Genomic DNA, 13,720 nt, shown 5'->3' with positions numbered 1-13,720 from the left:
ATAGTACAGTATGGGACAAGGTAAAATAACTACATACAGTACTTCCTATTTCACATTGGCCATTCTATGAGGAGGCCTCCAGTAAAGTCTACTTACCTCAGAAGGGCATGGCGTCTTCATGTCGGCAGGCTCTGGTGTGGTCTCTGCCGGGGTGGATGACATGGGAGACATGGTATAGATGGTGTAGCTGACCCTCTGCTTGCAGTCCAACAGGGACAGGGCCGTCTTGGTGGAGAGGCCTGGAGGGTTGGAGTCATACTCGCTGGTAGACCAGGAGGAGTACACTGAGGGCTGGTCAGTCGAGGTGGAGGGGTTTGGCTTGACGTAGTTCAGATAACACCAGCTGTGAGAGGTGGTGGACTGGAGGGTTGGATATGAAGGTCCTTCTGGACTTATGGGAGTACACACTCTCTGTAAACATGTTGGAATTTCAACCTTTTCTTCTTTTGTTGATGTTTCTGCGATTACGTTTCCTACACAACTCTCCTCTTCTTCCTCCTTCACTCGTTTCTGCTGCTGTTTAGACTCAGGGCTAAAATCGACACTGTTTGAAGGGGATAACATGCGCTTGTAGCTTCCTGAGCCTGAAGATCTACAGCCCTCCTCAGACCACAACTGGCTGCCTGGGGGCAGCGGCAAAGCCAAGTGGTTGCCTGGAGGCAGAGTCAACTGGCTGACTGGTAGCAGAGTCTCAGACAACCTCTTAATGCTTACAGGCAGAGTCTTGACCAGGTGGCTGTTATGTTCAGACGTTAGGGTATTTCTATTGCCACTGTTTAATGCAGAACAAACAGGTTCCTGGGACCTAGATGTTGTGGTTTGGGACAGAGTGGTGTATATGGCACTGGCTAGGGTGTTGGTGTCTGCCTGTAGCCGGACTACTGCTACGGCTGGTGATATGGAGGGCCGGAGTAACTCTGGGCTGAGTGTGATGTTAGGGTGAGGGTGGAGGATCTGCGGAGGATGTGTTACAAACTCTGAATGTCCATCATGACGGTGAGTTGGGACTGGAATCTCCAGCTTCAGGCCTGTGGATATTGGAAGGTAGTGGGCCCTAGCAATCCCTAATGGGCACTGGGTGTGGAGGGGGTGGGGAGGGTAGACAGGGCGGGGTTGGGCAGGGTGGATGTAGGTGTGGACAGGACGGAGGGAGATAATTACAGGATTCCCCGAACAGAGAGGTGATGGGGCTACCCTCTGGAGGGGATCAGGAGATTCTACAGACTTCTGAGAGGGTAGAACTTCAAAGCAATGTCCAGTCAACTGAATACTTTGATCCAGTTTCCATTGTGAGGGAGGCTCTCCGCAAAGAGTTTGCACAGGGTTACAGGATGTAACGCCTGACAGAGGGGAACCAGTGGCCGAACTAAGGTGTTGCGGACCTGGGCTTTGTCTAGATAAGGCGCTGGGACTGACAGGGTCAGGACTGGGGCTGCAGTGAGAAGGGTTGTTCACCTTTAGTGCTGTGTGTTTGGCAATAATGCAGGAACTGGGGTTCTGCTTCAGTTCTGCAGGTTTGGCAGGCTGCTCCTCCTCCTCTGGGTCCCTGACCGGAGTGTGTCTCATGAGGAGACATTTGCGTCTGTCTCTCCAGCCGGCCGAAGAGCGCTCAGGGGACAAACTGCTGTAGTCAAAGGACTTGCTCCGCATCTCCGACATCGCCATCAGGACAGACTGCTGCTGTGTGTCGTGAGGTGCTTGTTCTGAGGCCGACCGCCGCATCTCCCTTTTGTGATGATGCAGCCCTGGGACGGTCAACATGTTAGGCGCCCTGGACCTCCTCAATGGTATCCCAGCCAGGGTCTCCATGTCTCCGGGTCTGGTGGACTCCTCAAAGGATGCAGAGCGGCTAGATGCGTGGGAAGCGCAACTGTCCTGGCTGGGGCTGTGAGGCAGGGAGATGGAGTCAAAGCTGGACATGGACTCCCCTGAAGACTGGGCGGCCTCGGCAAGTCGAGTTCGTTTCTTCTTCGGGGGCAGCTTCTCGATGGGGACGCCAGACAGGGTGAGGCTCCTCTGTGGCCACTGGAACTCCTCTGTCCTCTTGGTCTGTTTAGGCATTATGGAGGCCATTTCTGACTGTGTCTGAACAGACTCAATAACATTGGTGTTGGAATCTTCAGTGATGAATATCTCAGGGACCTGAACATTGCGTTGGCGCACCAGTTTGCGAGGTGTTGGTTTGGACGAGTGTTCCTGCAGTTGTTTTTGAGACGCATCCTCATGAGATGGGAATTGAATATGTGCCTCCTCTTTACCTTGACTCTCTGTAAACAAAGTGTCTTGTTTCTCAAATGAACTAGTATGTTGAATCACTGAGAAACCTTTCGATGTCCCTCCCCAATCCTGCTCTAATCGTGACCATGAGTTTCTATTGCATGCTACGCTTCTTTTGTCTCTGCCTTGCACCAACGTGGACAAGGTGGGTATGGAGACATGAGAGGATGGATCATCAGATTCAAAACTCTCCTCTTTCCTTCTCTTGCGCATTGCCAAAACTCCTGGTCTGTTGATCGGATAGTGTATCAACTGTGAACGGTCCAGCTGGCATATTGTTGTACCGAGACTCTCTTGGGGAAGTCGTGCTATACACAGACTTCTCTTGTGTGCCTTATAACCTTCCCAGTTCTTACATCCAACGCCACAGGTCTCACACTCGTACGGCTCTGGTTGACATTGTTTATGGTCAGGAGGCACGATGGACATATTGTGATTGTAGAGCGTGTTGGAGCTACTGTGTAAACTATGTTCTTCTTTATTGAATTCAGCACCTAGTTCGATAGCAGGCTGGCGTCGTAGCATCCCAATGTGGCGAGACTGTGTTTCAGACCGTTCATCAAAAGATTGGCTAAGGCGGAGGTTTCGTGGACAGGCGCCAGAGGAGGCATCAGTAGAACTAGCAGCAGAGGGCATTGAGAGGCTTCTCAGAAGAGGAGCCATGGAAGTGGATGTCTGGCCTGCCGTTGAATCCACGTGTAGTGACTGGTGATGATGGAACTTCTCACACGGAACTCCCATAGTGATGGAACCACTGCTCTTAAAACCTGTGTCTCCAGGGTTGTTGGTGCTGTGGTGGACTACAGGCGACTCTTTCAGAGATAAAGAAACCTTAGACTCTGTGCTACTTCTCCTAGACAGAGAGAACCTCCTGGGCTTGACGCTGTCGATCTTACTTGTGTCCACAACAGCCTCATTGATGGTGATGAGGTTGGTGATGTGGTCAATGACCTGCTTCTTGGGCACTGTGAATGGAATGCTCTTCTCTTGCTGTCCCTGGCTTCCAGAAGGCTGCTGGTCCTGATGCCGGGACATCCTCTGGAGGTGGCCCAGACGGCCATATTTCCCCAGGATGATCTCTGCATAGCTTTTGGCACTTTTGGTTACGTTGGGTGGGCTGTCCTGTGACTGCTCAGTGCTCTCAGAACGAGAGAAATAGCCAGACTCTGTGCTGCCTCTACTCCCCATACCCATCGAGGAACTGATCGAGTCAGACGAGCCTAGAGGGCCACGTTTCCCTCGGCTCAAACGCATGGCCAGCCTCTTCTTGACGGCGTAGGAGTTGTCCATCCCGCTGGACTGCTCTGTAGACCTCTCAGTGTCTTCATGGGTCTTCTCATTGGCTACACTGCTTTGTCTCTCCATGTTGGAAGAAGCAGCAGACAACGGCTGTCTAGTTTCGTCTTCTGACTCTGGAACCGGTTCTTCTAAAGCACTGGGCTCTCCAGAGGCGAGGCCGGCCTTCACCCTGTGGGTATGGGACTTCCGGTGCTTGTAGAGGTTGCTCTTGGTCTTGAAAGAAAATCCGCAGGGAGCACAAGGGTAGGGCCTCTCTCCGGTGTGGGAGCGGATGTGTTTCTGCAGGACGCTGGGCTTGGCACAGGCACGGCCACAGTAAGAGCACACATATTTCCCAGGTTTTCCAGGCTTACGCTCCCGTTTCTGCTTTAGGGTGCCCTCCTGGTTCTCCTCTGTGTCAGGAGCCTCTGTAGACTGGGTGGAGGTGGATGATGAGGAGGGAATCGCCCTGGTCCCGCCAGACGAGGTCCGAGCCACTCTGGTTGGTGTTGCCTCTGCCTTTGCATGCTTACCATCCTCTGCCGGAGGGGTGTCGGAATCAACGCTTTGCCTCTGATGTCTGAGACGCTTGCGCTCCCGCTTATTAGGCAGTTTGTGGTGTTGTCCATGGTGTTGCTGTTGTTGTTGTTGTTGTTGTTGAGGGCCTCCTTGTTTGGAGCGAGTCTGTTGTGTCTGCGGTTCATGGTTTTGGGAGGAGGGAGATTTGGGAGGCTGAGGGTCTGGGAGAGGCAGAGTAGACTCTCCTGGCTGAGGCTGGTCGTGAACACCGGACTGCTCCCCAGTCGGCAAGCAGCTATGGCTGTGCAACGCCTCCATAAAACGGAACAACAACCTCAGGTAGACACCTGGGACCCCTCCGCCTGAGCCTGAGGCAGGCCACACAGGTCAAGCCTATTCATTTAACAGACTCTGGGATTGATGTATGATGAGTATTTTGTTCCTTAGTTATATCTGTCTTATACTAGCTTTCAGGCTGTCTGTACTCATACTTAGTACTTACTCAGGTCAAGCCATTTATTTAACGGATTCTGGGCAACAACTGTGATTTGTCATGCGGTGATGGGGAACTTTTCCATCCTGAGCCAACGAAGCCACCCATCCTGGAGCTCGGTTGGCTCCCAGAGTCAACAACTCTGTCCTCTGAGCTTCCGAGGCAGTCCTGTCAGATAGTCCTGTTTTCAGGTATTCAGATACTGGGTTTAACCCGTTCTTGTGTCAGGCCTTCAGGTTTCCAGATGCAGTTTTCAGGACTTTTGGTTGGATGTCTGTGTCCTCTGGTTCACTCCAGAAGATCTAAAAGAAAAAGAAAAGATCAGATTACTGACAGACCCACACACACACACACACACAAAATGAAATTACACCATGGAGACAGATGGCAGTCTCTCTCTTCCCACTATGATCTAAAAACATTACTGTTGAAGGGAGGGAACCAAACAGCTAAAAAGCAAGGTTGTCATCACTGTTATTTCTTCAAGATGGATGAACAAGTTGGAAACAAAATTTGGGAGTTTGGTCATATTAAATGGGCACATTTCTCATAGCGACCAGTTTCAGTTGCACTTTGTTAACAACAAAAGACATTGGCATGATATAAACATTCAAAAACATATACCTAAAATGTAGGTGTTAGTTACCAACAGTGATTTGGAATCTGGTTACATCAACTAACATCTTATTTACCTGACTATTATGAAGAAAAACACTCCAAGTCAAAGCATCCATTTTCAGATTCTGCAACTAATAACCCCTTGAATAGTTCCCAATCAGCCGTGTGCATTGCACATTGCTCAATCATAAGCTCCTATGTGTTTCTCAGGGATCACACTCCTAAGACAAGGGAGACTGATGTTTCCTCTTGATTGCCCAACTCATGAACCCAGAAGAGCCAATAGTTTCATTCATCCAGACTCCCCAAAAGTCTCCCAAATCCCTGCTGCTTACACTAGCTAAAAAGAATTAGGCCAAATGCAAATGTTGTAGTCTGCAGCGAGACACCGCCATAAGATAACACCAACACCTCTCCCATTGGGGAGTGGATTACGTCATTCAGCTGGGAAGAAAATATACTCCGACATCTAGTCAAATAACCATCTACAATAACACATTTGGGTTCTTATTTCTCCTTATTCCGCCTTTGCACTGGCAAACAAGCAGACTTCTCTAATGACAGCAATTCACTGAAAGCCCATTAAGTAATACACATTTCACCAAATAATGTTCTTTAAAACATTTGTATTTTTATACATTAAATGGCTCCAACACTATAACTGTCTAAACCCAGGCAGCCAAATACAAACAATCTTTGTCATCTTAGCTTCTCTGTTTCTCATGAGGATAATATACAAGGTGACACTGTGCAGAATCCAATATGGGAGGAAATAAACTCACGACTTTCTCTGCCCCAACATACTGCACTGTAGCAACAACCCAATCATCCCATACACTAGGTGTGTTCTAATATCCACACAACCGTACCACCTAGAATGCATGCCCAATACATTGCTTCATACTAGGAAGTATGCTAGGATGGTATTCGAACAGAGCCACTGACCAGTTGGTTGCAGCCTGCACCAAAGTTCCTCTGGAAGAGGGCAAAACCACAGGAGGAGCTAGCTGCTGGTCAATGAAAAACAACTGATAACATGTTGAGCACAGTGATAAACTGAGTAAATAACTACACCGTTTTTTGGTCAGTCATTTTACAAATGCCCTTAAGAGAGGACAGTACATCTGTATGGACATTCAGTGTGTTAGGTGTTCCTCTGACGTGCAAATCAGTGTCCAACCTCTACAGTGCATTTCAAGAGTGGATGATGGAATGTAGGTCAGACAGATACTGTACTGCAGGTGGACTAAGAGGTGGACTAAGAGACGACAAAACAGTCACATGAGGAGACACAACCATTATAGAAGCCAACACTGTATATTTACTGTAGAAGAGTAGAGCTTTCTACAGTAAGATATTCATTTACACTTTGAGACAGAGATGACATTCTTCTGTTAAATCTGAAACAAGTGTTAACAGTGCAAATTGTCAAACAAGTGGAGTGTGTTCATTGTGTGTCTACATTTTGCATGCCGTAAAACTGTCGTCAGGTGTTGGCATCTCACAGTTAATGCCTGGGCTCAGAGAAGCAGGTCATTGTCCATACAATGCTTGTTGTAGGCAGCAGTAAACATCCTGATCTACCTGATATTCAATCTACACTGAACAAAACTATAAACGCAACATGTAAAGTGGTGGTCCCATGTTTCATGGCCTGAAATAAAACATCCCAGAAAAGTTCTATACGGACAAAATCTTATTTCTCTCAAATGCTGTGCATAAATTTGTTTACATCTCTGTTAGCATGCATTTCACCTTTGCCAAGATAATCCATCCACCTGACAGGTGTGGCATATCAAGACAGCATTCTCATGACACAGGTGCACCTTGTGCTGGGGACAATAAAAGGCCACTCTAAAATATGTAGTTCTGTCACACAACACAATGCCACAGATGTCTCAGTTTTGAGGGAGCATGCACTTGGCATGCTGACTGCAGAAATGTCCACCAGAGCTGTTGCCAGAGAATATAATGTTAATTTCTCTACCATAAGCCGCCTCCAACATATTTTTTGAGAATTTGTCAGTACGTCCAACCGGCCTCACAACCGCAAACCATGTGTATGGCGTTGTGTGGGCGAGCGGTGTGCTGATGTCAACGTTGTGAACAGTGCCCCACGGTGGCGGTAGGGTTATGGTATGAGTAGGCATAAGCAACGTACAATTTATCGATGGCAATTTGAATGCACAGAGATACCGTGACCAGATCCTGAGGCCCATTGTAGTGCCATTCATCCACAGCCATCACCTAATTTTTCAGCATGATAATGCACTGCCCCACGCACAAAGATCTGTACACAATTGCTGGAAGCTGAAAATGTTCCAGTTCTTCCATGGCCTGCATACTCACCAGACATGTCACTTATTGAGCATGTTTGGGATACTCTGGATCGAAGTGTTCGAAAATGTGTTTCAGCTCCCGCCAATATCCAGCAACTTCACACAGCCCCCCCCCCCCCCCCCCCCCAAAAAAAAATGACTAAACAGAATTTGTTTTAGTTTAAAACACTTTTTTTTAAACACAGTAAACGTCCTTCCTCTCGTACCTATATGCACCCAGTGGTGGTTGCTATGGTGACGCCCCTAAACCACGCAGAGCGACAGCAGATGGAGGGAAGGAGAGCTAAATATATCTCCCAGCATCGTCGTTGAGAAAGGGAGAGAGAGAGATGGAAAGAGAGAGAAAGACAGATGGAAAGGGAAAGAGAGAGGAAAAGGGATGGAGAGATAGACGGAGAGAGAACAAGAGGGAGCTGGAAAGAGAAAGAGGGAGAGAGAGAGAGAAATCCAATTGAGATGCTTCCCTCCCACAAAGCGTATCTTTTTGGACAAATAAATGTACAAATCCCCAAATCAATACCTGGCTTTAAATTGCCGCTCTACAGACATGTATCCCACCAGAAGAGAAACCGAGAATATGATCCAGTTCTTGAGATGACAACGACGAATTAAGAAACCATAGTAAATACAAAATGTAATATCTAAATTTGAAAATATATTTTGACATCAAGAATTTACAACATAATTCAACAGCATTAACAACACTGTGCAAAGATACTCTGTGAAACGACCTTGCCAAAAAAAAAACATTTTGTTAATTGTGTCACCAAACTCTTTGTAATGGCTTATGTAACAATACTTTTTTTCCAATGACAACATGAAACATCTCTTTGTCTCTCTTTCTCTCCCTCCATCACTCTCACATAGGGCTGGGCGGTATACCGTATTGTAATGAAATAGCAGGGAGCAGGTCTCAAACCCTCGACCTTCTAGCCCGAGGTCCGGAGCGCTATCGACTGTTCTGCAAAAGCATGCTCGAGCGGCAGATTACCCCAGGGTCGTTACATTATTTTACTATATACCGGTATTGATGCACGGACCGGTTTGGGGTTTTATTTGACCTTTTATAATGGTATTTGAATGTTTGGTTTGTTAAATGTGATATGCTGTGTGTACCATCCCTTTTTATGCTACTTGAGTCATTCCTCTCTGCTCTCTCTCCATTCCGCTTTCCACACAGACCTAGCCCCGCCCTGTCAATCAAGGATTTGGTTTGTTGTGGCGTGACCAGGAGACACTTGTGTTCAATCTCCGTGGTCAATGCAGCACATGAAACAATGTTGATGACAAAGATGTTGTATCTACTTGCTTCTTAATATAAATATTGCTCAAGTTTTAGCTAAATCATGTTAGCCACTAATGCTAATCGTTAGTTAGCTGGCTAGCTAGCTAATAAATATGCTGAGTCAGAGCAAACGTAGCTAGCTAATACAGCCTGATATCAGTGCTGGTGTAGGCCTAAATCAGCATGTTGTTTGTGCAACAGTATCTTCTAAATCAAAGAGGAATAGGCGAAGCATGAATATGTTGGCTAGATGAAGAAACATTTAATGTAGCCAAGGATTATAGGGTCCCCTAGGAAACACTGATCATCACTTGGTTCCTACCCTGCAACAATCAAATCAAATGTTATTAGTCACCTACGCCGAATACAACAGTGAAATGCTCCCAAACCTTAACCAACAATGCAGTTAAGAAAAGTTAGGTATTAAGAAAGTATTTACTAAAAATAACTCCTCCATGGCATTCTATGATTCCAACAGTTCACCCAAGTGTTTTAATCTAAATCACAAGTCAAATCACAATTGCAACATTTGGTGAAAAAAATGACCTTGTTTTGCTGCCCATAACATACAGCCCTACGTGGCAGTGTGGACATTATCTCAAATGAGTGCAGGAAATTATTTTAAGTTGAATTAATAAACAGTATAAAACAATCAGAATGGAGAAAGACCCATTGAAATCATTTAGAATATATGTGTTGCCACGCTAGGGTCACACACCACTCATAAAGCAAATAAATGTAAAACTTGTATTATGCAAAAACATAAAATACCGTCCAATAATTTCATACCGTCAAAAATGTGAAAAATACTGTGATATGATATTTTGGCCACATTGCCCGGCCCTACTCTCACAGACAATGTATTATTTCAAGATGAAATGTATCTTTTTTTCAATCTGCCAGTTCTCTCTTTTTTTCTCTTTCTCGCTCTCTCCCCCTCTTTCTTTCTTGTTCTCCCTCTCTCTTTCTCTCTCCCTCTTACATTATCTCAGGAACAGTATTAGCAGGACATTGAGTCAGAAACTGACCACAGCTTCATCTGCAGTCTGTCAGAAAGACAGAAGTAGAGCCCTGGGGCCATCACACACACACATGCAATGCTGACATTCCTAGGGTTGTGTGTGTGTGTGTGTGTGTGTGTGTGTGTGTGTGTGTGTGTGTGTGTGTGTGTGTGTGTGTGTGTGTGTGTGTGTGTGTGTGTGTGTGTGTGTGTGTGTGTGTGTGTGTGTGTGTGTGTGTGTGTGTGTGTGTGTGTGTGTGTGTGTGTGTGTGTGTGTGTGTGTGTGTGTGGTGTGTGTTTGAGGCCCAGGGGTCTCTGACAGAGTGCTGGAGTATGGACGGACAAACAACACACATGGAAACCATTCACAGAATCACCACACACACACACAAACCAGGCAATAATCTAGTAAATTAACAATGTGGAATAAAACACAGTTATCAACAGTAAAAGGTTAGAGAATATCAATGTCCATTACCTGGAGGCAGGTGGTTTTCCCTCCACATCTGACAGAAAGAGGGTAAGTAAGAGATGCGGCAAGAGAGAGAGAGCAAGCGTGAGAGAGAGAGGGAGAGAGAGAGAGCGAGAGAGAGAGAGAGTGAGAGAGTAGAGAGAGAGAGAGAGAGAGAGTGAGAGAGAGAGAGAGAGAGAGAGAGTGAGAGAGGGAGACAGAGAAACAGAGCAAAAGACTATGAATGAATGAGAGCCCACTTTGTGACTGTGAGAAGGGTAATTGAAACACCACTCTACTCTACGTGCACTGAGAGAGACCACTCTATTCTACGTGCACTGAGACACCACTCTACTACGTGCACTGAGAGACACCACTCTATTCTACGTGCACTGAGAGACACCACTCTACTCTATGTGCACCGAGACACCACTCTACTCCACGTGCACTGAGAGACACCACTCTACTCTACGTGCACTGAGACACCACTCTACTCTGTGCACTGAGAGACACCACTCTACTCTACGTGCACTGAGAGACACCACTCTACTCCACATGCACTGAGAGACACTACTCTACTGTACGTGCACTGAGAGACACCACTCTACGTGCACTGAGACACCACTCTACTCTGTGCACTGAGAGACACCACTCTACTGTACGTTCACTGAGACACCACTCTACTCTGTGCACTGAGAGACACCACTCTACTGTATGTGCACTGAGACACCACTCTTCTCTGTGCACTGAGAGACACCACTCTACTGTATGTGCACTGAGACACCACTCTTCTCTGTGCACTGAGAGACACCACTCTACTGTATGTGCACTGAGACACCACTCTACTCTGTGCACTGAGAGACACCACTCTACTCTGTGCACTGAGAGACACCACTCCACTGTATGTGCACTGAGACACCACTGTATGTGCACTGAGACACCACTCTACTCTGTGCACTGAGACACCACTCTACTCTGTGCACTGAGAGACACCACTCTACTGTATGTGCACTGAGACACCACTCTTCTCTGTGCACTGAGAGACACCACTCTACTGTATGTGCACTGAGACACCACTCTACTCTGTGCACTGAGAGACACCACTCTACTGTATGTGCACTGAGACACCACTCTTCTCTGTGCACTGAGAGACACCACTCTTCTCTGTGCACTGAGAGACACCACTCTACTGTATGTGCACTGAGACACCACTCTTCTCTGTGCACTGAGACACCACTCTTCTCTGTGCACTGAGAGACACCACTCTTCTCTGTGCACTGAGAGACACCACTCTACTGTACGTGCACTGAGAGACACCACTCTACGTGCACTGAGACACCACTCTTCTCTGTGCACTGAGAGACACCACTCTACTGTATGTGCACTGAGACACCACTCTTCTCTGTGCACTGAGAGACACCATTCTACTCTGTGCACTGAGACACCACTCTACTCTGTGCACTGAGACACCACTCTACTCTGTGCACTGAGACACCACTCTACTCTGTGCACTGAGACACCACTCTACTCTGTGCACTGAGACACCACTCTACTCTGTGCACTGAGACACCACTCTACTCTGTGCACTGAGACACCACTCTACTCTGTGCACTGAGACACCACTCTACTCTGTGCACTGAGACACCACTCTACTCTGTGCACTGAGACACCACTCTACTCTGTGCACTGAGACACCACTCTACTCTCTGTGCACTGAGACACCACTCTACTCTGTGCACTGAGACACCACTCTACTCTGTGCACTGAGACACCACTCTTCTCTGTGCACTGAGACACCACTCTACTCTGTGCACTGAGACACCACTCTACTCTGTGCACTGAGACACCACTCTACTCTGTGCACTGAGACACCACTCTACTCTGTGCACTGAGACACCACTCTACTCTGTGCACTGAGACACCACTCTTCTCTGTGCACTGAGCTGACAAATAGTTTGTTTATTACGCTTGTCTTTCGGTCTGTGTATGAAAGTTGTGTATGAAAGTTGTGTATGAAAGTTCCAAAGGAATATAGATATTTTCTAATATTATGGCTATATACAGTGTTGTAACAATGTGCAAATAATTCAAGTACAAAAGGGAAAATAAATAAACATAAATATGGGTTGTAATTACAATGGTGTTTGTTCTTCACTAGTTGCCCTTTTCTTGAGGCAACAAGTCACAAATATTGCTGCAGTAATTGCACACTGTAGCATTTCACCCAATATATATGGCAGTTGATCAGTCTTGAAGAAGTTTCCACATATGCTGAGCACTTGTTGGCAGCTGTTCCTTCACTCTGGGGTCCAACTCATCCCAAACCATCTCAATTGGTTGAAGTTGGGTGATTGTGGAGGCCAGGTCATCTGATGCAGCACTCCATCACTCTCCGTCTTGGTCAAATAGCCCTTACACAGCCTGGAGGTGTGTTGGGTCATTGTCCTGTTTAAAAACAAATGACAGTCCCACTAAGTGCAAACCCGATGGGATGGCGTATTCCTGCAGAATGCTGTTGTAGCCATGCTGGTTAAGTATGCCTTGAATTCTAAATAGATCATAGATAGTGTCTCCAGCAAAGCACCCCCACACCATCACACATCCTCCTCCATGCTTCACGGTGGGAACCACACACGCAGAGATTATATGTTCACCTACTCTGTGTCTCACAAAGAAACGGCAGTTGGAACCAAAGATTTGGACTAATCAAATCAAAGGAAAGATTTCCACCAGGCAAAGGGTGGCTTCTTTGAAGAATCTAAAATATATTTTGATTTGTTAAACACTTCTTTGGTTACTACATGATTCCATATGTGTTATTTCATAGTTATGATGTCTTCACTATTATTATACAATGTAGAAAATAGCAAAAATAAAGAAAAATCCTGGAATGAGTAGGTGTTTCCAAACTTTGACTGGTACTGTATGCGTCTCTAATATGGTCATACATTTGGCAAATAGGGTCATACATTTGGAAGTGCAGCTCAGTTTCCACCTAATTTTGTGGGCAGTGTGCACATAGACTGTCTTCTCTTGAGAGCCAGGTCTGCCTACGGCAGCCTTTCTCAATAGGAAGGTTATGCTCACTGAGTATGTACATAGTCAAAGCTTTCCTTAATTGTGGGTCAGTCACAGTGGTCAGGTATTCAAATAGCATTCTAGTTTGCTCAGTTTTTTTGTTAATTCTTTCCAATATGTCAAGTAATTATATTTTTGTTTTCTCATGATTTGGTTGGGTCTAATTGTGTTGCTGTCCTGGGGCTCTATGGGATCTTGCTTAGGGGACTCTTCTCCAGGGTAATCTCTCTGTAGGTGATGTTTTTGTTTTCCTTTGTTATGGACGGTTTGGGAATCATTTCCTTTTAGGTGGTTGTTGAATTTAACGGCTCTTTTCTGGTTTTTGATCATTAACCGGTATCGGCCTCATTCTGCTCTGCATTATTTGGTGTCACGTTGTACA

General features: G+C 46.3%; 1 protein-coding gene across 1 annotated transcript in view; it reads right to left on the bottom strand.

The window, feature by feature from the left end:
- LOC124044347 (transcription factor HIVEP3-like) overlaps positions 1–13,720 on the bottom strand; it is a 47,501-nt gene that overhangs the window by 20,940 nt on the left and 12,841 nt on the right. The window contains exon 2 of the mRNA XM_046364002.1: positions 97–4,869. Within this exon, the coding sequence (XP_046219958.1) occupies positions 97–4,392 (4,296 nt within the window). The 5' untranslated portion in view covers positions 4,393–4,869. The remainder of the gene's footprint in view (positions 1–96; positions 4,870–13,720) is intronic.

This window comes from Oncorhynchus gorbuscha, linkage group LG09, assembly GCF_021184085.1.
Source record: "Oncorhynchus gorbuscha isolate QuinsamMale2020 ecotype Even-year linkage group LG09, OgorEven_v1.0, whole genome shotgun sequence".
Classification (NCBI taxonomy): domain Eukaryota; kingdom Metazoa; phylum Chordata; class Actinopteri; order Salmoniformes; family Salmonidae; genus Oncorhynchus; species Oncorhynchus gorbuscha.
The sequence above is the reverse complement of the archived record's forward strand: the minus strand, read 5'-3'. Positions and strand labels throughout refer to the sequence as shown.